The 19,961-nt window shown below is 63.8% G+C and overlaps 2 protein-coding genes across 3 annotated transcripts; one reads left to right on the top strand and one right to left on the bottom strand.

Annotated features, from left to right (window-relative positions):
- Positions 1–6,359: 6,359 nt before the first annotated feature.
- LOC129197697 (nuclear receptor subfamily 2 group F member 5-like) lies at positions 6,360–14,103 on the bottom strand. 2 transcript variants are annotated; one of them, XM_054806383.1, is made up of 4 exons: positions 13,785–13,943; positions 10,621–10,698; positions 8,324–8,851; positions 6,360–7,337 (listed from the first exon to the last, which is right to left on the bottom strand). In XM_054806383.1, the coding sequence occupies exons 1-4, from the start codon at positions 13,795–13,797 to the stop codon at positions 7,063–7,065; spliced, it is 894 nt and encodes a 297-aa protein (XP_054662358.1). In that variant the 5' UTR covers positions 13,798–13,943; the 3' UTR covers positions 6,360–7,062. The 2 variants fall into 2 exon arrangements, with proteins under 2 accessions (XP_054662358.1, XP_054662357.1); XM_054806382.1 differs by lacking the exon at positions 10,621–10,698 and having other exon boundaries at positions 13,785–14,103.
- A 3,623-nt stretch (positions 14,104–17,726) lies between these two features.
- On the top strand, positions 17,727–19,680 carry BOLA1 (bolA family member 1). Its single transcript, XM_054806446.1, has 2 exons — positions 17,727–17,797; positions 18,940–19,680. Exon 2 carries the CDS (start codon positions 19,007–19,009, stop codon positions 19,382–19,384), a length of 378 nt encoding a protein of 125 aa, XP_054662421.1. The 5' UTR covers positions 17,727–17,797; positions 18,940–19,006; the 3' UTR covers positions 19,385–19,680.
- The last annotated feature ends 281 nt before the right edge of the window (positions 19,681–19,961 follow it).

Raw genomic sequence — 19,961 nt, 5'->3', positions numbered from 1 at the left:
GAAGGGTGTTTTCCCCCCCACCCCACCCCGGTGTCGGTCCTGGGTGCCGTCGTCGTCGCCCGCGCTGACCCCGGCTGCGGGAGGGAGATGGAACCGGGATAAAAAGGGGTTTAATGAGCGGGGATGGGGCTGCAGGTTTCCTGTCCCCATGCTGGGGAAGGGGGATCCACCCCCCCCACCCCCCCACCCCGCCATGTCACCCATCACCAGGGCAAAACCCACCCCGCTCCCTGCCCGCTGCGTCCCACCCGGGTAGCGCCGAGTGCCAGGGAGCGATTGTTGGTGATTGCCACAAAAAAAACCCCGCCGTCCTCGATGGCATGGAGGTGACGGGGACGTGCCTGAGGCCCTCCCCAGCCACGAACCGCGGGCGCTTCGGCACGGCGAGGGTGCTCGATGTCCCCCCGGCGACGGTGACCACCTTCTCCCGTGGGGACGTTTCTGGCACAGCCGGCATCGCTGTCCCAGCCACGTCCCATCCACGGCACCGGCGTCCCCCACGTCCCACCTCCCCGCTGGGGGACAGCGGCCTCGGGACGAAGGGGGACGGACACCCGGCAGGTCCCTCGGTGCCAGCACGGGCGGCTCCATCCCTCCGGCACGCCGGCACGGCACCGGCGAATGGTCCCCACGGCCCTTTCCAATAAGCGGCAAATGATTCTTCATCCTGTCGCTCCCCGGCGGCAATAAACCTTAATCACAATGAAGTCATTTGATTTCCACGTCCTGTAATCGCGCGGCGATTTGGCATTAATTAACGAGCGCTTACGGGAAGGGCCGGCTGCCGGAGTTAGCCCTGCGCTTTTCCAGAAGATGGATTGCCTCCGGAGCATCCGCAGGGACTCACCGGTGCCGGGGGACATCCCGTCCCGTGCCGGGAGTGGGGTCCCGAGGGGACGTTGAGCTGATTTTCACTCTCACCCCACTTTCCCCCGCCCCCCCAATATCGCTCTTCTCCTGGGCAGGGCTGGTGGGGAAACTGAGGCACGGAGCGGGACGGGCAGGAGGGCGATTTCTTCACCGCAGGCGAAAGGGCCGGGGCCGTCCCGGCGTGGGGGGGAGCCGGGGGCTTTGGGGCCGGGGGTGCTGGACCGTGGTGTTGACTCAACAGGGAATTAAACTCGTTAGACACCACCCGGGGCCCGGCGGGGGCTGCGGGGGGGAGAGACCCCGGGGACAGGAGGGGTCATCGGCACCGGGGGATTATCGGCCCGGGGGGGGGGGGTTGTTCGGTGGCGATGGGGTTGTGTCCGGGTGGATTCTCTAGTGTCTAATACAAGGGTCGAATCCCGCCGACGGCCTGTGCCAAATCCGCCACCGTCCCCGCTGACCCCGGCCACGCTCCCCCCCGCAGCCCTCGGGATTGTTCCCTTTGTGCCGACGTCTCCCTCTCCGGAGGCTTCCCCGAGTCTGCTTCTCCCTCGCTCGCAGCTTGGCATCGAACCCTTATTATTCTCTTGTCAATTAGATTTTTTTTTTTCTTTTTTCCCCCAAAGTCTTCATATTTTGCGGAGGGCGGGCTCCTGCCGCCTGGGAACACCTCCCGTGCAATTACACCCGCCAGATCCTCCGCCGGCGCCGGAGCCCATCACAAACCCCCCCAGTGCCGTTAATTTGCAGCCGTCGCCTTCCCTCGCCGAGCGGGTTCGGAGCTGCCGGTGATTCACCGGGGCTCGGTGTGGCTCGTGCCTCAGTTTCCCCAGTGGGGTAGGACGGGGTCCCCCTCTCTCGCACCCCGAGGGGCTGGCAGTGACGTGACGCTGCTGTGTCGGAGGGCGGAGATGGGGAGAGGAAAAGGGACGGGAATTGGGATGGGATGGGGAGAGGGTCGAGGATGAGGATGGAGTGGGATGGGGATGGGAAAAGGGCTGGGGAAGTGTTGAGGCTAACGCGGAGGATTAGGGATGGGGAGGAGGATGAGGGTAGGGGTGGGGAAGGCAGAAAGTGGGGATGGGAAAAGGGTCGGGGATGGGGACGGGGTGGGTGGGGGACAGGGATGAAGACGGGGATAGGATGGGGCTGGGGAGGGGGATGAAGGTGGAGCTGGAGGGGGATGAGGACGGCAATCGGAATGGGGAAGCGTTGAGGATGAGGAGCGGGACGAGGCTGGGGAAGAGCGGGGCAGGGGACAGGCACAGGGACACCGGGTGCCCCGGGTGACGCTTGGGCGGGTGCTGCCGGCCCCGGTGAGCGCTGCTGCCCGCGTGCTGCCCGATAAATCCTCCCGTCGTATATAAGCCACCCCAGCGCTGCGTTGCCAGATTTTGTCTGGTGCCTTAATGTCAGGACTGTAAATTAGCTCCCGGCACCAAGGCGACCTTGACGAGTTCTCCGCAGGGTTTAGCACCGGGGGCGGGGGGGAGTGGAGCTGGGGCGGGGGGGGGAAACGAGAAGGACACACGTGGGTGCCCTGTCCCCAGCCGTGCCTCAGTTTCCCCAGCGCAGGGAGGGACCCTGCTGCGCTCGCAGAGGTTCTGGCGCTCTGGAGCTGCGGGATGCCGGAGCCCCCGTCACCGCTGCCATCGCCCAGAGCCCGCGGGCACCGTCACCTCCGCGCCGGCGTTGGGAGCCGCCAGCTCTGGGACCCGGTGCGGCCGTCACCGACCCTCAGGTCCCCAAAAAAAGCCCTGACCCCGGCAGCGCCTTTGGGATCCCAAAGAGATGGGGGCCGGAGGAGGCCGATCCCCCCTGCCCCCAACCAGGGGCAGCTTCTGCTGGGCCCCACGGCGCGGGAAGGGGTCAAGGCCACGGTCAAATCCTCCCGGTGGGGAGCTCCGCTCTGACCCAGCTCCGGCTCGCGAGGGGTTAAGAAGCCGGGGCAGCGCCTCCGCATAGCATCTACCTACTGACCGCAAACTTACCTCCCAATTATCGATTCGCGCCCCGGCACCGCCACACGCGCGCGTGCGAGCACACGTGTACACACATGCACACAGGTGCCTGCGTGTGCACATACGTGCACGCGCTCACGTACACGCTCAAATATCTGCACGCACGCGTGCGCTGGGCTTGCTCGCCGTGCAAATCCCGCAGGGCGAGCACCCCACTGGGTGCTGGGTGGCCATGGTGGGGCCGCATCCTGCGCACCCCTCCCCTTTCCCATCTTTCCGGGCTCTCCTTGCCCTTTCCCAGGAGAAACCAGCCCGGGGGGGGGGGGGGGGGGGGGTGTTGCAGGATTTGTCCCACGTCGTCCCGGCTCATCCCAGGGCCGGGATATTTGGCCATCGCTCGCCCAACCGCCGGGTGCTGAGCTCACGGCAGCCAAACAGCTACTTAATCGATCGATCGAGACATTTATCTGCCTCCCCCCCACTCATCGCCGCTGGATCGCCTCCAGGTCGCTAAAATTAGAAGCCGTTAGAGCGGCTCTGGCCGCGCTGGGAGTGGAGGGGGGGAAGCGCAGCGGGAAGGGGAGGTGGGTGCAAGTCCGTGCGAGGGTGCAGGTGTTTGTGCAAGGGGAGGCGTGGATGGTGGCGTGGGGTGGTTGGGATCGGGGCTGGAGGGCGCACCTCAACGTTTGGTGCGTGCACAGGGATGCAGGAGGGACGGGGACAGCAGCGGCTGCACCAGGGATGAGGCTGGAGGGACCAGGGATGGGGTTGGAGTCACCAGGGATGGGGTTGGAGGGACCAGGGATGGGGTTGGAGGTACCAGGGATGGGTTGGAGGCACCAGGGATGGGTTGGAGCGACCAGGGATGGGGCTGGAGTCACCAGGGATGGGGTTGGAGGGACCAGGGATGGGGTTGGAGGTACCAGAAGCAGCATCAGATGCACCAGGGATGGGGCTGGAGGTACCAGGGATGGGGCTGGAGTCACCAGGGATGGGGTTGGAGGCACCAGGGATGGGGTTGGAGGGACCAGGGATGGGGTTGGAGGGACCAGGGATGGGGCTGGAGGTACCAGGGATGGGTTGGAGGCACCAGGGATGGGTTGGAGCGACCAGGGATGGGGCTGGAGTCACCAGGGATGGGGTTGGAGGGACCAGGGATGGGGTTGGAGGTACCAGGGATGGGGCTGGAGGTACCAGGGATGGGGTTGGATGGACCAGGGATGGAGTTAGAGGGACCAGGGATGGGTTGGAGCGACCAGGGATGGGGTTGGAGGGACCAGGGATGGGGTTGGAGGGACCAGGGATGGGTTGGAGGGACCAGGGATGGGGCTGGAGTCACCAGGGATGGGGTTGGAGGGACCAGGGATGGGGCTGGAGGGACCAGGGATGGGTTGGAGGTACCAGGGATGGGGCTGGAGGTACCAGGGATGGGGTTGGATGGACCAGGGATGGAGTTAGAGGGACCAGGGATGGGTTGGAGCGACCAGGGATGGGGTTGGAGGGACCAGGGATGGGGTTGGAGGGACCAGGGATGGGTTGGAGGGACCAGGGATGGGGCTGGAGTCACCAGGGATGGGGTTGGAGGGACCAGGGATGGGGCTGGAGGGACCAGGGATGGGTTGGAGGTACCAGGGATGGGGCTGGAGGTACCAGGGATGGGGTTGGATGGACCAGGGATGGAGTTAGAGGGACCAGGGATGGGTTGGAGCGACCAGGGATGGGGTTGGAGGGACCAGGGATGGGGTTGGAGGGACCAGGGATGGGTTGGAGGGACCAGGGATGGGGTTGGAGGGACCAGGGATGGGTTGGAGGGACCAGGGATGGGTTGGAGGGACCAGGGATGGGGTTGGAGGGACCAGGGATGGGGTTGGAGGTACCAGGGATGGGGTTGGAGGGACCAGAAGCGGCATCGGCTGCACCAGGGCTGGGGCTGGATGGACCAGAAGCAGCGGTGACACTGCAGGGACAGACACCCTGGGAGCTCCTGAGAGTGGGGTTTAATGTCACTTTTCCCCTCATTTATTTGCTTTTTGAAATAAAATCCAGGCTTTTTGAGTGCTTCAAATGATATATTTTAATTTTATACCCCTGTGTCACCCCAAAAGGTGACAGTCTGGGGCTGGAGGGACCCAAAATTTCCCTGGCGAGACATGGAGGGGTCGGACTTGCTGCATTTAGCTACAAACCCGTGGGGGAAAGGGAATTAAAACGGGAACACGAGGCAGCGATTTTATATTTTCCCTGGACATATTCACCACTGTTATAAAAAAAAAAAAAAAGAAGGAATAACGTAAAGAAGAAAAGCCGCAGCTTGACGGCTGCACCAACCCCCACGCTGCTCCGCCAGCACTCGAAGGTTTTAAAATGGCTTTTTTATAAGTTTTTTTTTTTTTTCTTGTTATTATTTTTCATTCCCCCCCCCCCAACTCGGCTCCCTGGCTCTGATTGACTCCGACTGCCAGCTCTGCCCATCGGTTTCACTGGGAGCCGCCGCTGGATTTCCAGCTCCCGCTTGCTTTATCGATAGAATTGGGATTTTTTTTATAAGGATTCGGCATCCATCCGGGGCGGGGGGGGTGTTAACCCCCCCGGGGGGGTCCCAGCGCTGCCCCCCAGGACAATAACTTTTCCCCGTGGCCTTTTCCAGCTCGTCCTTGAATTAAGGGCCGTGTCCCGCTCGGTGTTTATTTAAAATATTCCCGGCGGAGGTTATTTATGGGGGGGTGAAATGGAGCCGGGCCGGTGCCGCTGGTTTGAAAAGGCCATTTCTGACTTTTTCTCTAATGGGCTGTTAAAAATCCGCAATAAAACAGCCCCAGCAGCGCTGCCCCCCCCAGTGCTGGGAGCTGCTGGGGGCCACACTGGGACCAGACTGGGAGGCTTACTGGGATGAGACTGGGATCATGCTGGGGGGGGGGGGCATATTGGGGGGACATACTGGGACCATACTGGGATCAGACTGGTGGGAATACTGGGATGAGACTGGGACCATTACTGGGATCAGACTGGTGGGAATACTGGGATGAGACTGGGACCATACTGGGATCAGACTGGGGAGCGTAATGGGATGACACTGGGCTGCACACTGGGATAAACCTGGGGGCCGTACTGGGATCCAACTGGGGCTGCACTGGGATCTCAGTGGGGGTTCAAACTGGTGGGACCATACTGGGAGCAGGAGGCCCACACTGGGAGTGCACAGGGACCACACTGGGGATGGATGGGGCTTAACTGGGATGAAACTGGACCCACTCCTGCCCATACTGGGAAGGGACGGAGCCCACAGGGCTCAGCCGCTGTCACTTTTCCTTCCGATCCCAATTCCAGCCACAAAAGATTGAAAAAAAGGTGTCGAATTTGTCCAATTCTATTTTTTTTTAACGAGATAAATTAAGACAAAAATAATAATGGGAGCCCAGGGGCCGCAGGGAAGGTAAGAAGGGGAAAAAAAAAAAAAAATTGAAAAAATGAATAATAGCGTCCGGTTCCCCTGCCCGCGGGAGGGAATGAGGATATAATATAGGGTTTATTTTATTTTCTCTTTATAAATAGTCCCCTCTCCCTGTGCCCCCCAAATCTGCTTAAATAGGGGGGGAAAATCTCCCCCCCCCAGCAGCATCCCTGTCCCCAGGTCACCATCCTTGGGGTCCCAAATCTTGGGGTCCCATCCTTGGGGTGCCCATCTTTGGGTTCCCATCCTTGGGGTCCCCTCCTTGGTGTTCCCATACTTGCTGTCCCCATCCTTGTGGAACCCAACCACGGGGTCCCATCCTTGAGGTCCCCTCTCCTTGGGGTCCCCAACCATGAGGTCCCATCTTTGGGGTCCCATCCTTGATGTCCCCATCCTTGAGGTCCTCATCTTTGGGGTCTCCTTCACGGGGTCCCCTCCTTCGGGTCCCCTCTCCTTGGGGTCCCCAACCATGAGGTCCCATCTTTGGGGTCCCATCCTTGGTGTCCCCATCCTTGAGGTCCTCATCCTTGGGGTCTCCTTCACAGGGTCCCCTCCTTTGGGTCCCCTCTCCTTGGGGTCCCCAACCATGAGGTCCCATCTTTGGGGTCCCATCCTTGGTATCCCCATCCTTGAGGTCCCCTCTCCTTGGGATCCCCAACCATGGGGAGTCTCCATCCTTAGGATCCCATCCTTGGTGTCCCCATCCTTGGCGTCCCCATCCTTGGGGGTCTCCATCCTCGGGGTCCCCTCCTTGGGGGTCCCCATCTTGGGGGGGTTGCGTCACTGCATGGGGCCGTAGGGCCAGTTGAGGGTGGCGCCAGCGAGCAGCATGTCGCGGATGAGGGTCTCGATGGGGGTCTTGCCGACCAGGCGGCTGAAGAAGAGCTGCTGGATGCCGGGGGCGGAGACGCTGCGCAGGGCGGGCAGGCGCAGGAGCAGGCGCCCGAAGCGGCTGGGCTGGCTGGGGTGCTGCCGCCGCACGTGCTCCTCCAGCGCGCACTGCGACTTCTCCTGCAGGCCGGCCACCTGCCCCGGGTCCGACAGCCCCACCGCGTCTGCCGGGGAGAAGGGGAAACTGAGGCACGGCGGGGAACCCGTCCCTTTAGCCCCACCCATTGGCCCCGCCCACCCAGCCCCACCCCTTTTAGCCCCACCCAGTCATCCCCAGCCCATTCATTCCCTGCGCACCCAGACACCCCCCCGAGCCTCGCCCCATTAAGCCCCACCCCATTAAGCCCCACCTTGTTAAACCCTGCCCTGTTAAACCCCACCCCATTAAGCCCCACCCCAGTAAGCCCCACCCAATCACCCCCAGCCCACCCATTGATGCCCACCCCCTTGGGACCCCGCCCTGCTAAGCCCCACCCCCTGGATCCCCACCCCAGTCCATTCACTCCCTGCACCCCCATTGACCCCTGCCCCCATTGACCCCTGCCCCCATTGAGACCCCACCCCCTCTGGACCCCGCCCCATCAAGCCCCTCCCACCCCACCCCATTCACTCCCTGCACCCCCATTGACACCCACTCCCATTGACCCCCACCCCATTGACCCCCACCCCCACTGACACCCCGCCCCCATTGGCCCCTACTCCCATTGACCCCCCCATTGACCCCCACCCCCATTGACACCCCACCCCCATTGACACCCCACCCCCATTGACCCCTACTCCCATTGACCCCCGCCCCCATTGACCCCCGCCCCATTGACCCCCCCATTGACCCCCACCCCCATTGACACCCCACCCCCATTGACACCCCACCCCCATTGACCCCTACTCCCATTGACCCCCGCCCCCATTGACCCCCGCCCCATTGACCCCCCCATTGACCCCCACCCCATTGACCCCCACCCCATTGACCCCCACCCCATTGACCCCCCCATTGACCCCCACCCCATTGACCCCCACCCCCATTGACCCCCGCCCCCATTCCCACCCCATTGACCCCCGCCCCCATTGACCCCCGCCCCCATTCCCACCCCGCCCCTTTGCCCCACCCCATTAAACCCCACCCCCCCTCCCTCCCCCAGCCCCCCCTCACCGGGGGAGAAGAGCGCCAGGGCTTTGAGGCAGGCGTACTCGGCGGCGTCGACGCGCAGCACCTTCAGCTTCTCCACCTGCTCCTGGAAGAGGCGGATGTGGTCCATGAAGGCGACCACGCGGTCGGCGGCCATTGGAGCGGCGTGAAGCCCCGCGGCGGCCAACAACGGGGCGGCGTGCAACGGTAACGCCGACTGCGCCGCGTTCAGCACGAAAAGCTCGCTCCAACCCAACCGCAGCAACGCCACTTGATCCGAAAGCTGCAAGTCCGGGAAGAAGGGGACGCCCTTGGCCCATTCGATGGCGCTGAAGAGGAGGCGCGCGGCCAGCTCGCAGATGCTCTCGATGCCCGCCGCGCCGCCGGGCTGAAGGCACTGGGCGCCGTAGCCGGACGGGGGGTACGGTTCGGCGCGGAGCAGCAAGGAGATGAAACCGCTTAAGTAGCCGTGACCGCCGTAGGGGTCCCCGGGGAGCAGGGGGAATTGGCCGGGGCTGCCGGGGGCGTGAGCCATCCGGCCTCGCTGCACGGCTGCGGAGGGGAGCGGGAGGTCAGCACCCCAAAACGCCCCATCGCCAGCCCCCCCCCGCCTCCCCCAGCGGGCTCGGGTGCACCCAGGGGCGTGGGGTGGGGCCCCAGGGATTGCAAAAGCCCTCTGGGTGCCCCCCACCCATCTTAGAGGGGGGATGTGCCACAAAGCCCCCCCCCCCCCCCGCTCTGGTGACACCCCCCCCCCCAGTGTGATGCCCCCCAGCTCCCAGGACGGCTGTAACGCCCGATTTGGGGGGGCCCCATGCAAGCGTTTGGGGTCACCCCCTTCTTCCAAGGGGAGGGTGCTAACGAGGGGCCCCAAGGAGACGCTCTGGGTGCCCCCCCCAAAATGCCAGCCCTTGCGGGTGTGGGGGGGGGGACAGGAGCTCCCCTCCAGGTCCCACCCCTCGAGTTTTTTTGCACTTTGGGCTTAAAAAACTCCAAATCGGGGTTCTTTCTGTCTTGGCAATGCCATGTGGGGGTCCGGCCTCCTCCCCCCCCGGTGTCCCCCCCACCCCCCCCGCTCACCCCCCACGCCCCGGCATCGCCACCCCCCGCGGCGGGGCCAGGCTCTGAGCCAGGCTCAGCCTAACGCGGCGTGACAGTCCCGCGCGGCAGCCGGCGGTCAGGAGCGGGGGCCGCGGGAACAGGGGGGCCCCGGGGATCCCCCAGGTTTGGGGTGCCAGGGGGGTGCAGCATGCAGCCCCCCCCCCCCCAAACACCCCCTCTGCTCAGCATCGCCCTGGCAGCATTTGTGGGGCGCAGCCCCCTCCTCGCTGCCCGTACGGCCCCCGTTGTACCCCGACCCCCCTTCACATCACCCCGACCCCCCTTCGCATCACCCTGACCCCCCCTTTGCATCACCCTGACCCCCCCTTTGAATCACCCCGACCCCCCCAAACCCCATTTTTCCCCCCTCTTTTTTGGGGCAAACCGATTGCTGCAAACCACCGGCTGCGTCCCGGAAGGAAACGAGCTTTTTTAGCCCCAAAAAAGACGCAGGAGCAACCCGGAGGGCTCCCTCCCCCAGGCTCCGCCGATAACCCCCAAAACCGGTTCCCTTGGCCCCGCCGCAGGGTGACGCCTCCCCCTGTCTCATCCCGGATGATTTTTGGGGAAAAACCCCCCAAGATTTAATCCGCTTTTCCCAGCTAAATCCCACGCCGGGGGTTTGCACCGCCGGCATCCTTGGGGAAGAAATTCAACCTAAAGAGGCGTTTGGCTCCCAAGCCGGATTCGGTGTCGGGAACGCCAGGATAACGGGGAGCACGAGCCGGGGAGGGGGGGGGGGGGGTTTGGGGCACCCCAACTCTGAGCTGGAGCATCCCTGGCCAGCGATGGGGAAACTGAGGCACGGAGCAGCCGGCCCCAGTAAATTAAATTCCTGGGATCGACTGCTTTTCCGTGGGCATCCGCGGCGTTTCCCCGCGCCTGGAGGTGCCGCATCCCGCGGCGGCTGCACGCGTATCTCAGGGCGGCTGGGAGCACCCCCCACCCCCCCCAAAAATCAGAGCCAAGAGGGGGTGCGGGGCAATGGGGGGACCCTGCCTGGGGAATAACGCCGGTGCTGGGAGAGCCGCCACGGCCGTCGCGCTGCATCCTGGCATTAACCACCAGCAGCTTGTGGCAATTCTGAATTCAAACAAAGATTAAAAAAAGAGAAAAAAAACACCAAACCCCAAAAAACCCCTCCTCCAAACCCCCAAAAAGTCCAAATCTGACCCCAAACGACCCCGCCGATTGTGGTTTCTCCAGGGCGGGGAATTCACCTGAATTTTTGGGGTTTTTTTTTTCTCCCCCAGGGATTTCATCCCCGGCTCCGGCTGCACGACGCCGGCAGAGGTTTGCTACGAGAAGGTACAGGACTGCTACAAAAAATCTTCCCCCCCAGCCCTCCAGCCGGCCTTTTTGGGGAAGAAAAGGGCAAATTGAGGGTTGGGCTTGAGCTGATTTTGTCCCTGACCCTGGTCCTGTCTAATTCACGTTATTTTGTGCAAGCCGGGACGCGATGCCGTGGCCGTGCCGGGATGCCGGCTGTTGCTTTCCAACCTCCCACCGCAATTTTCCACCTTAGCTGAATTTTTGTGATTTTTTTTTTCCTCTTTTTTTTTTTTTTTAATGCTAGAAAAGGCAACTTTTGAATTTTGGGGATTTTTTTTTTTTTTTTTAAAGCTAGGAAACACGATTTTCTGGGTGGGAGCATCGCTGCCGCCGAAGGACCGGCCCATCGGCACCGACTCGAGGGGTTGCAGAATAAATCCCCTGTTTGGAGGGGGGGGGGTTTGAGCGGCTGAGCCCTCACTATAATTATTTATAAATACTAAATTTATAAATAAGGACCTCAAATAAAAATAAGGACGCTCCCCTGGTCCTTATTCAAGCTGGGAGGATGCTGCACGGCAGAGATTCGGTGCGGTTTCAGCACGGCGGCAAAGCCGATGCCTCAACGCACCATTTCGGGCTTAAAAACCAAAAAAAAAAAAGGAAAAAAAAAATTAAAATCTGCTTTAAAGCTGCCGCTTTGGGGCGAGAAAACAAAATAAAATCAACCCCAAATGTGACGATGGGGCTGGTCGGAGGCAGAGGGACCGGCACACGGCGTATCGCCGGGAGCTTGAAATGTGATTTTAATCCCGGGCGCGCTGAGTATTCAGACTAATTAACTTCAGATTTACCAGCCGCTCCTCCCCAAAAGCCAAATTCTTCATCTTTTACAGAATATCTGTGGTGTTGCCCGCTAATCCCCGGGGGGGTTTCACCAGCCACGTCCCCGGGCTTCATCTAACGGAGAGGAAAAATAAATTGTCTCCGTCTCGGCATAGACCCGGACCTGTAAACCGAGCCTAAGCTAAGCCCGAGAGAAATTTAAAGTTGGGAAGAGGAGTTTAGGTGATGATATAATTAAGTGGAATAAGAAACGGGTTCCCTCGGCGGAGCCTTTCCCGCGGGAAAAGCCAAAAAATTAAAAAAAAATAAAAAAAAAATAGGAGGGTTTATTGTACGGTCAGAGGAGGGGAGCCCCGAGATCGCTGGCGAGGGGAGGGGGGGGGTGATGCTGAATTTGGGGGTGCGAAAAGGAGACTGAAGCCCTGGGGAGGATGGAGACGGGCGAGGGGGGGGGGTCGGGGTGCTGGGGGAGGCTCGGCCGCCGCTGAGGGAAGTTTCTGCCTGATTTGGGGACGGTCGCCCCGAAAGGACGGGGCCGAGGGATGGAGGGAGGATGCAGAGGGAAGGAAAATGAGAGAGGAGTTTTCTCTTTCTCCCCTTTTTCTCTCTTTCTCTTTCTCCCCTTTTTCTCTCTTTCTCTTTCTCCCCTTTTTCTCTTTCTCTTTCTCCCCTTTTTCTCTCTTTCTCTTTCTCCCCTTTTTCTTTCTCTTTCTCCCCTTTTTCTTTCTCTTTCTCCCCTTTTTCTTTCTCTTTCTCCCCTTTTTCTTTCTCTTTCTCCCCTTTTTCTTTCTCTTTCTCCCCTTTTTCTTTCTCTTTCTCCCCTTTTTCTTTCTCTTTCCCTCCCCGCCAGCCCTTTCCCACCTGCTTTCGCTTTCTTCCTTTTACTTTCTCTTTCTTCAGGCGCTCCTTTCTCTTTCTCTCCCTTCCCTTTTTCTTTCTCTTTTTTCTTTTTGGTTTCTCTCTTTCGCTCTCTCCCGTTCGCACTTTTCTCTTTCTCTTTTGTCTTTACCGCTCGGGCTCGCTCGCTCCCTTCCCGCTTTCCCCTCTCCTTTCCTTCCCCCCTTTCCCTTTTTCGTTCCCACACTTTTTCCTCCCTTTCCCCTTTTTATTTCCTTTTATTTTTTTGCTTCCTCTTGCTCTTTTCCATTTCCCCCCTTCCCTTCTTTCTGCCTTTGCTCTCGCCGCTCTCTTTTTCGCACCCGCTCCCTTTTCCACCCCCTCTCCTTTTTTTGCGTCCCCTCTCCTTTTCCACCTCTCTCCCCCTTTTCCACCTCTCTCCCCCTTTTCCACCTCTCTCCCTCTTCTCCAGCCTCTCGCCGCCTTTTGCACCCTCTCTCTTTTCGCATCCCCTCTCCCTCTTCTCCATCTTCGCTCCCTTTCCCATCCCCTCTTCTTTTTTTCGCACCTTTGCTCCCTTTTTTACATCCCCTCTCCCTTTTATGCATTCTCTCTCCTTTTCCACCCTCGCTCCTTCTTCTGCATCCCCTCTCCCTCTTTTCCATCCTTGCTCCCTTCTTTCCATCCCCTCCTTTCCCATCCTCTCACCTTTTCTATTCCCTCTCCTTTCGCATCCTCTCTCCTCCTTTCCCATCCTCTCTCCTTCTGCATCCCCTTTCCTTTCCCACCCTCTCCCTCTTTCCCATCCCCTCTCCCTGTTCCGCATCTTTGATCCCTTTTTTCCATCCCCTCTCCCTTTTTTCCATCCTCTCACCTTTTCTATCCCCTCTCCTTTTCCACCCTCTCACCTTCTTTCCCACCCTCTCTCCTTTTCCATCCCCTCTCCTTCTTCTGCATCCCCTTTCCTTTCCCACCCTCTCCCTCTTTCCCATCCCCTCTCCCACTTTCACATCTTTGATCCCTTTTTCCCATCCCCTCTCCTTTCCCATCCCCTGTCCTTTCCCACCCTCTCCCCCTTTTCCATCCCCTCTCCCCCTTTTCCATCCCCTCTCTCCTTTTCCATCCCCTCTCCCCCTTTTCCATCCCCTCTCTCCTTTTCCATCCCCTCTCCCCCTTTTCCATCCCCTCTCCCCCTTTTCCATCCCCTCTCCCTTTTTTCCATCCCCTCTCCCACTTTTCCATCCCCTCTCCCTTTTTCCCATCCTCTCACTTTTTCTACCCCCTCTCCTTTCGCACCCCCTCTCTTTTTCCACCCTCTCCCTTTCCCCCCTTCCCCTCTCCCATCCCCTCCCCGACTTTTCCCCACTCTTACCCTCCCCCCCCCCACTTTTCCCCACTCTTACCCTCCCTCCCCCCCACTTCTCCCCACCTTCCCGCCGCATTCCCACGCGGAGGCACTTGCGGAGCCGGCAGTACTGGCACTGGTTGCGGTGGTGCTGATCCACCGGGCAGTCCCGGCCCCCCCGGCAGCTGTACGAGAGGTTGCGCCGTACGGAGCGTTTGAAGAAGCTTTTGCAGCCCTCGCAGGTGAATTGCCCGTAGTGCTTCCCGCTCGCCTTGTCCCCGCACACCAGGCAATCCCCCGCCGCCTTCCCCGCCGCCTCCGGGCCACCGGGAGGAGGAGGAGGAGGAGGTGGAGGAGGAGGAGGAAGAGGAGGCTCCGGCCACGGCCCCGCCGCCAGGGCCATGCTGGGAAAGGGGGGGGGGGGGGAGCCCCCCCCGGGGGAAGGGGGTGTTTTGGGGGGAGGGATGGGAAGGGGAGACGGAGGGAAGTGGGGAGTCCGGGATGGAGAGGGGAGAACGGGAGTGGAGGGGTGGGAGAGCCGGGATGGGGAGGGGGGAGGCCGGGATGGAGAAGGGGGTCTGGGGATTGGGGGGGGGGGGGGGGAAGGAGCCCCGGGATGGGGGGAGAGGAGTCTGGGATGGAGAAGGGGAGTCCCGGGGCGGAGGGGTGGGAAAGGTACCCCGGGCTGGAGAGGGGGGTCCGGGGATGGGGAGGGGTGGAGGAAGGAGCCCCGGAGCAGGGAGCGCCCGGGATGGGGGAAAGGAGCCCCGGGGATGGGGAGAGCACCCCGGGCTGGAGGAAGGGCTCCCCCGGGAAGGGGGACCCCGGGCCGGGAAGGACCCCCCGGTTGGCGGAGCAGCGGGAAGGGGCCGGGAGGGGAGGGCAGGGGCGGCGGAGTGCGGCGGGGACGGAGGGATGGGGAAGGACTGGCGGCGGCGGCGGCGGTGGCGGAGGAGGAGGAGAAAGAGAAAAGTTGATTCCCCTCCCCGCGGGGGCTGCCCGGCGCTGCGGGAGGCTCCGGGGGGGCCGGGCTGGCGGCGGGGGGGGGGGGGCCGGCTCCCGGGAGGGGGGGGGGGCGGCGGCTCCCCGGGGCGGGAGTGGGGGTCGGGTGGGTCCCGGCGGGCCGGGCAGTCCCCGGGGCGGCTGGTGCTGCCCCTGCCCCGGCCCCGGCCGCCCCGAGCGGGTCACGGCCCCGCGGGGAACCGGCCCGACCCCCCCCGCAACCCCCGGACCGGCAGCAGGGAGGGCCCGGCCCCCACCCGGGGGAGGAACCGGCAGCGCCGCGGGGCGGGACAGGGGCGGGTGGGTGTGCACGGAGCCTTGTGCAAGGAGGGGCGAGTGTGCGCGGAGCCGTGGGCACCCCCGTGCGTGGAGGGGGTGGGTGGGTGTGTGGGGTGCTGGTGCCCGCCCACGGAGCTCCGTGCAACGAGGGGGAGCGCGTGCACGGACGCGAGTGTGCAATACGCGCGTGTGCGTGCAGGGATCTGAGCGTGCAACGGGTGCGCGTGCACACGGGTCCACGTGTGCAACGCGTGCGTGTGTCTCCGTGCAGAGTCCCAAGCGTGCAATGTGTGTGTGTGTGCGTGCAGGGACCCCCGTGCTCTGGGGCAGGGTGTGCAAGAACCCGCGCACACGCGGGGGGGGGGGGGGGGTGGGGGTGTGTGTGTGTGCAGGACACGCCGCGCGCCTGTCCCCACCCGGGTCCGCCGCAGGTCACGTGGCGCCACCACCCCCGCGCTGCCCGTATAAGTCCCGCCGAGCTATATAAGGGCATGTGGGGCGGGGCGTATCGCCGTCACCCACCTCCCCGCCTGGGCGCGCCGAGGGAGGGGCGGAGGGCCGCAGCCAATCAGAAAGAGGAGGGGCGGGGTGAAGCGGGGAGGCGTGGCCCAGGCTGCGGGAGGCGGGGCTCAAGGGGAGGGCGTGGCCTCCGGGGAGAGGGGGCGGGGCCTGGGGTGGTCCCTGGGGTTGGGGAGGGGGACGGGGGGGACGGGGGGGGGACAGGGATGGGGGGGTCGGAGGGGGGGGGAAAGGGATGGGGACGGGGGGACAGGGATGGGGGGTCCGGGGGGGGGACGGGGATGGGGACAGGGATGGGGGTCCGGGGGGGCGGGGGGGGGACAGGGACAGGGGACAGGGATGGGGACGGGGGAGGGGGACGGGGTTGGGGGATCCGGGGGGGGGGTCCGGGGCGGGGGGGGACAGGGACAGCAGGACAGGGAAGGGGGGGTCAGAGATGGGGACAGGGGGTCCAGGGGGGACAGGGATGGGGGGGGACAGGGAGAGAGGGACGTGTGGTCCAGGGAGAGGGGACAGGGATGGGGACAGGGGGTGGCACCCAGGTGGCCTTAACCAGGGTGGCTGCTGAGCACGTGCTTCCCAAAAAAACCCCAAGGGGTGACCGTCACCGTGGCAGTGCCACCGCGGCGGCTGCCGGGCCGGGGCGGCTTGAAGGAGCCGAGAGAGAGAGAGATATCAATTAATTATGAATTTCCACCCCGAGTTTAATTAATTTCCCCTCAAGCTGCAGCCCAATGCGTGGGCAGCTGTAACCCCACCCCCCCCCGGTCCTGGGGGCCCCTAAACCCCCAGATTTCGTCTGTCACCCCCGGGGGGGCACCGGCCTCGGGAAGCCCCCAGGAACCTTTTTTTGGGGGGAATTCACCAGTTTTGAACACTCGACAGCAAAACCCTCGGGCTGAGGTCGGCGTGGCCGGGGGGGGGGGGGTATATGGGGTTGAGGGGGGCACCCATGGGTGCGGTTCAAGTGTCCTTTGATTGGGGGGGGCCATCAGCAGCAAACCCACAGGAGGTGCTGAGACTCCCCCAAACTCGTGATGGGTGCAGCGGGTGCTGGGGCCCCCCCTATCCCCACCAGCGCGTCCCCCATCCCACGGTGACACACTCTGTGGGGACACGGGTCCGGCCCCCACGTGCCCCAACCAAGCCACCAGCACCCATGGGTGCCCACGGGGGCCACCCCAAGCACCCGGCAGCTCTGGGGGACCCTGGGTGGCCGAGTGTCCCATGGGGTGGGGGCTCCTCCACGGGAGGATGCAGCGGGCTGTCAGTGGGTGACAGCACCCAGGGGGGGACCCCAGCACCCAGGGGGGGACCCCAGCACCCAGCTGGTCCCATGCAGGGTGACGAGGCACACCGTCACCCCAGGTGCTGCAGCGGGTGCAAGAGCATCGCACGGGTGTGACACGGGGCGTCCTGCAGCGCTGCGTGGGTGTGATGGGGGCACGGGGACCCTTTGCACCGTCACACCCCCCCCCACCAGCACAGCACCCTGTGGGGCCTCTCTGGGTCACCCCACACCTTGCACCCCGCACCTTGTACCCCACACCTTGCATGCCCCCACTGTGCACCCTGCACCTTGCACTCCGCACCCTGCACCCCCCACCTTGCACCCTGCACCCCCCACCTTGCACCCCGCACCTTGCACCCCACACCCTGCACCCCGCACCTTGCACCCTGCACCCCCCACCTTGCACCCCGCACCCTACACCTTGCACCCCGCACCTTGCACCCCGCACCCCCCCACCTTGCACCCTGCACCCCCCACCCCGCACCTTGCACCTTGCACCCCCCACCCCGCACCTTGCACCCCCCCACCTTGCACCCCGCACCCCACACCCTGCATATGGCACCCTGCACCCCCCACCTTGCACCCTGCGCCCCGCACCCCGCACCTTGCACCCCACACCTTGCACCCCGCACCCCACACCCTGCACCCCGCACCCCGCACCTTGCACCCTGCACCCCGCACCTTGCACCCCGCACCTTGCACCCCGCACCCCGCACCTTGCACCCCCCACCTTGCACCCTGCGCCCCGCACCTTGCACCCTGCACCCCCCACCTTGCACCCTGCGCCCCGCACCTTGCACCCCCCACCCCGCACCTTGCACCTCGCATCCCGCACCTTGCACCTCGCATCCCGCACGCGCCGCGGAGCGGCGGGAGGAGGGAAAGGGGCCGCAAGGCCTTCTGGGAGTTGTAGTTCTGCCGGCGTCACGTGACGCGGCGCGGAGGGGCGGGGGGACTCCATCTCCCAGCGTGCTCAGCGCGGGAGCGGACCCGGAGCGGCGCGAGGGTGAGCGCTGGGCTGGGGGGGTGGCGGGGGGGGGTGGCGGCACCCCTGCATTGCATGGCGGGTTTGGGGTGCACCCCCTGCATTGCATGGCGGGTTTGGGGTGCACCCCCTGCATTGCACACGGGGGGGGGTTTGGGGGTGCACTTCCTGCATTGCACACACGGGGGGGGTGCACCCCTGCATTGCACACGGGGGGGGTGGGGGTGCGCCTCCTGTTTTGCACACGGGTGTGTGTGTGTGTGGGGGGGTGCGCCTCCTGTTTTGCACACGGGGGGTTGTACCCCTGCATTGCATGGGGGGTGTTTGGGGGTGCACCCCCTGCATTGCATATTGGGGGGGGGGATCAGGCCCTTCTCTCCCTGCTCTCCTCTCCAGTCCCGGGGGGGGGGGGGGCTGGATGGGGCTCCCCCCACCGCCCCAAAAGCCGGAGCTGACCTCTGGGCCTTGCACTGCTCTGTGACACCCCACACCCCCCCCCTTCCTGCCACCCCCATTTCCAGGGTCCGACCCTGCAGCCCCCCCCAAATCATCACCCTTACCCCCCCATGGTACCCACCGCTCAGCCCCCCCCCTTCCTGCCACCCCCATAAATGGGGTCTGATCCAGCAGCCCCCCCCATGGTACCCCCTCACCCCTGTTTCTGCCACCCCATTTCCAGGGTCTGACCCTGCAGCCCCCCCAAATCATCACCCTTACCCTCCCATGGTACCCCCACATCCCCCCATCCCCCCCATTTCCAGGGTCCCACCCTGCAGCCCCCCCAAATCATCACCCTTACCCCCCCATGGTACCCCCCCCCCATTTCCAGGGTCCCACCCTGCAGCCCCCCCCAAATCATCACCCTTACCCCCCCATGGTACCCCGCCCCCATTTCCAGGGTCCCACCCTGCAGCCCCCCCAAATCATCACCCTTACCCCCCCCATGGTACCCCCCACCCCCCCCTTTCCAGGGTCTGACCCTGCAGCCCCCCCAAATCATCACCCTTACCCCCCCCATGGTACCCCCCACATCCCCCCATCCCCCCCATTTCCAGGGTCCCACCCTGCAGCCCCCCCCATCACTTCCATCCCCTGCTCCTGCCGAGCCCCCACCCTGAGCCCCCCCAAACCCCCGTCTCTCTCTCTCTCTCTCTCCCTTGCAGCCCCCCCTCTGCGGACGCCAGCTCCCGTCCCGGTGACCACCCCCCGGGGAGGGGGGGGCTCCGTGCCATGGCTGCCGGCCCTTTGGCTGGTGCCGGCCCTTTGGCTCGTGCCATCCGTGCCAAGCTAGCCGCTGCCCTGCAGCCCACCCACCTCCAGGTCCTGGATGAAAGTTCCCGTCACGGCGGCCCCCCCGGTGCCGAAACCCACTTTGCGGTGGTGGTGGTGAGCGGGCGTTTCGCCGGGCTGCCCCCGCTCCAGCGGCATCGCCTGGTGCACGCCGCCCTGCGCGCCGAGCTGGCCGGACCCCTGCACGCCCTCGCCGTCGTCGCCAAGACCCCCGAGCAATGGGAGAAGGACCCTCGCGTCCCCCCCCGACCCCCGTGTTTGGGGGGGTCCAAGCAGGAGCGGCGCGGGGATGGGGAGGAGTCGCCCAGGAATCAGTGAGGGCAGCACCGGGGTTGGGGGGGGTCAGGGGTGTGGGGTCCCATCCACCCCCCCCCCACCACCACCCCGGTGACGCCGCGGTGAGGATGGAGCTGAATTTTGGGGGGGGGGGGGGGGAGGCAAAATATGGGGGTGACCCCACCAGCCCGCATCGCGTCGGTCCCACCCGCCGCACAACGGCTCCCCCCCGACCCTGTGGGGGGGATTTTAGGGGTGCCGCCCCCCCCCCCCATTTAATTTAATTTGTTAATCTCGGGTGCATCCCCCCCCGCACCCCAAAATAATAAACGCTCGGAAACGGCCGCCGGCGAATCCTTCTGCGTGGGGGGGGGTGGGGCGTTTTGGGTGATTTTTTTGGTTTTTTGGTTTTGCTTTTTCCGGTGGTTTTGGGGTTTTTTGGGGGTTTTTTGGGTTTTTTTCCCATTGGTTTGTTTAATTAATTTACAAACATCTCAAAACTACAGCACGGCACGACTGCGTACGGACAGAACTATGGGGGTGCTCCCCCAGGGACCAGCTACACCGAAGGATTGGGGGGGGGGGGGTGAGGAGGAGGAGGAGGAGGAGATGAAGCACA

Source organism: Grus americana, chromosome 29 (genome assembly GCF_028858705.1).
Source record: "Grus americana isolate bGruAme1 chromosome 29, bGruAme1.mat, whole genome shotgun sequence".
NCBI classification, from domain to species: Eukaryota; Metazoa; Chordata; class Aves; order Gruiformes; family Gruidae; genus Grus; species Grus americana.
The sequence above is the reverse complement of the archived record's forward strand: the minus strand, read 5'-3'. Positions and strand labels throughout refer to the sequence as shown.